The sequence below is a fragment of the Eimeria mitis genome, genomic scaffold (assembly GCF_000499745.2).
Source record: "Eimeria mitis Houghton genomic scaffold, Emh_scaff2336, whole genome shotgun sequence".
Lineage (NCBI taxonomy): Eukaryota > Apicomplexa > Conoidasida > Eucoccidiorida > Eimeriidae > Eimeria > Eimeria mitis.
In genome coordinates, this window is record NW_013570670.1 from 1,896 (window position 1) to 3,881 (window position 1,986).

The 1,986-nt window shown below is 52.1% G+C and overlaps 1 protein-coding gene across 1 annotated transcript in view; it reads right to left on the reverse strand.

Annotated features, from left to right (window-relative positions):
* Positions 1-1,516: 1,516 nt before the first annotated feature.
* Positions 1,517-1,986, reverse strand: part of EMH_0052260 (uncharacterized protein) — a gene marked incomplete at both ends in the record, with an annotated part of 4,044 nt that continues 3,574 nt past the window's right edge. Inside the window, 2 exons of the mRNA XM_013496858.1 lie at positions 1,517-1,677; positions 1,762-1,957. Of these exons, the coding sequence (XP_013352312.1) occupies positions 1,517-1,677; positions 1,762-1,957 (357 nt within the window). The remainder of the gene's footprint in view (positions 1,678-1,761; positions 1,958-1,986) is intronic.

Sequence of the window (1,986 nt, forward strand, 5' to 3'; positions counted from 1 at the left end):
GGATGCAGTTTGGAGCAAACTGGGAGGCTCAGGAGAGGTCTGTTCTGATAGCAGACACCAGGATAAAGCTGCTGAGGGGACCCGAGACCAAACGTGCTGCGGCAGCAGACGCAGCCGTGGCGGGACGGAGGAGCAGCTGCCGCTTTTCTGCGAGGAATAACAGGTGACAGGGGCAAGAAACACATTTAATCAAATGCCCCTCCAGATGTCGATGGAAAAATATTGCGCATTTGTGAATTTCGGCTCAGGCGTACTCAAGACAAGTGATCTGGTACGCTAGCTGGCGCCGACTTACGAGACCCGCTAGCCAGCTCCTTCCTCTACCCGCAACGTGGGTAGCTTCGGAATAAATAAAGATATTAAATTGTTTATGAAGTCGTGCATACGTACAGAAACCAAACCGAGAGGATGGGCGAGCGAACGGCGTGTGTTTCGAAGTGGGGTTGTTGCTGCCTACTTTTCAACGTGGCACTGCGGCCATTCCACGTAACAAATGACCCCTCTCATCCAAATCAGAGAAATGCAAATGCGTGTTCTAGCTTTTAATTTCAAGTGAAAACGCTCGGCAAGCCATTGGGTCCCTCGTCTCCTCCTCGGGGTCACTCACAGCAGCGACCGCCTCTGCCGGCTTGGGGCTTACAATGGTCACCATGAGCGTCCCTTGGTCTAGAATAACTGCAAAGGAAGCTGCCCAACAGCTTCTAAGTGCATTTATAATTAATATAAAAAGTGTTTGAGCGAGGAAACAACCGGCACTTTGCTCCCGCGTGCTCCTTCCCTGCGTTTCAGGGTACCATTGGTCACCCCGCATCCTACAGCTACATTCCTGCTTCCCCCGCTACAAAGAGCACAGGAACGTTATGAGCTGTTTAAGTGCCAGCTACAATTTGCAGCCTTGTAGAAGAAGTCCCGAGACACCGGAAAGCGTCTGTGTCAGTGCTCTGACTGAAGGTCAACTAGCATGTGCAGATTTTGTCTCTGATGACTTCTTTGAAACTCTGTGGAAGGGCCTAAAATCTTCCCACTTCCTAAGAAGACGTGCAACAAACCTGCCATTATTCACTGCTACCACTGCTACCGTATGCGGCCCGGCAAGCCTGTAGCCCAGCCTGTATGGCTGCATATACACTGCAAATGCATCATCGCCTACAGACAGACAGAGACTCAGTCTTCATCACTGAAGTCATTACATATATACGGCTGATCCAAGACATTTAAGACGAGGATTAGTAGAAGATACACTTCCTCCTCTTAAAGGATCAAAGCCTTTTTTTTACCCTTAAAAAAACATATCTCTCTATAGAATACATTTGGGGACCCCTTTAAAGCAGTCCCAAGAGGAAAACCCCACAGGGAAGTAGATCCAATCCCCAAATTTAAACTCTAAACAGGTAACATCGCGGGGCGCCCCACAGGGGACCGTAGAGAGGCCGCAGAGATGCCTTCGCTGGGGCCCCCACAGGGGCCCCTTGGGGAGCCCTGGCAGGCTGTCCCGGAAGAAGTACCACAGGGGGCCCTAGAGGGGCCCGCAGCGCTGGACGTCTTCCTTGAGGGCCTCGAAGTGGTCAACGACCCCTTCTATCCTGGCGTTACTGTGACCGGAACGCCTTGCCAGCTGCCGCAGCCTCTTCAGTCCCTTCAAATCTAGGTCGGCCGCCACGTCTTGCGCTCGGTGAACTGCAATGTACACACACCGAGAGCAAAAGGAGCAGCAGCAGCAACAGCAGCAGTACGAGCAGCCGAAATGTGATGTATGCGTACACTGGTAAACAAACGAGACCGCTGAAGCAGCGCCAGCAGCAGCGGCTGCACCAGCAATGCCATCCGCAGCAGCAACATAAGCAACAGCAATTGTAGTAGTATCAAAAACAGCAACAGCGGCCACAGCAGTCTCAGCAGTGACGGGATTGCTATAAAGGGGCATACCTAGTTTGGCCCACGCCTTGCTGTCGGCAATCTGGCAACCCTCAAATGCCTCAAGGACCT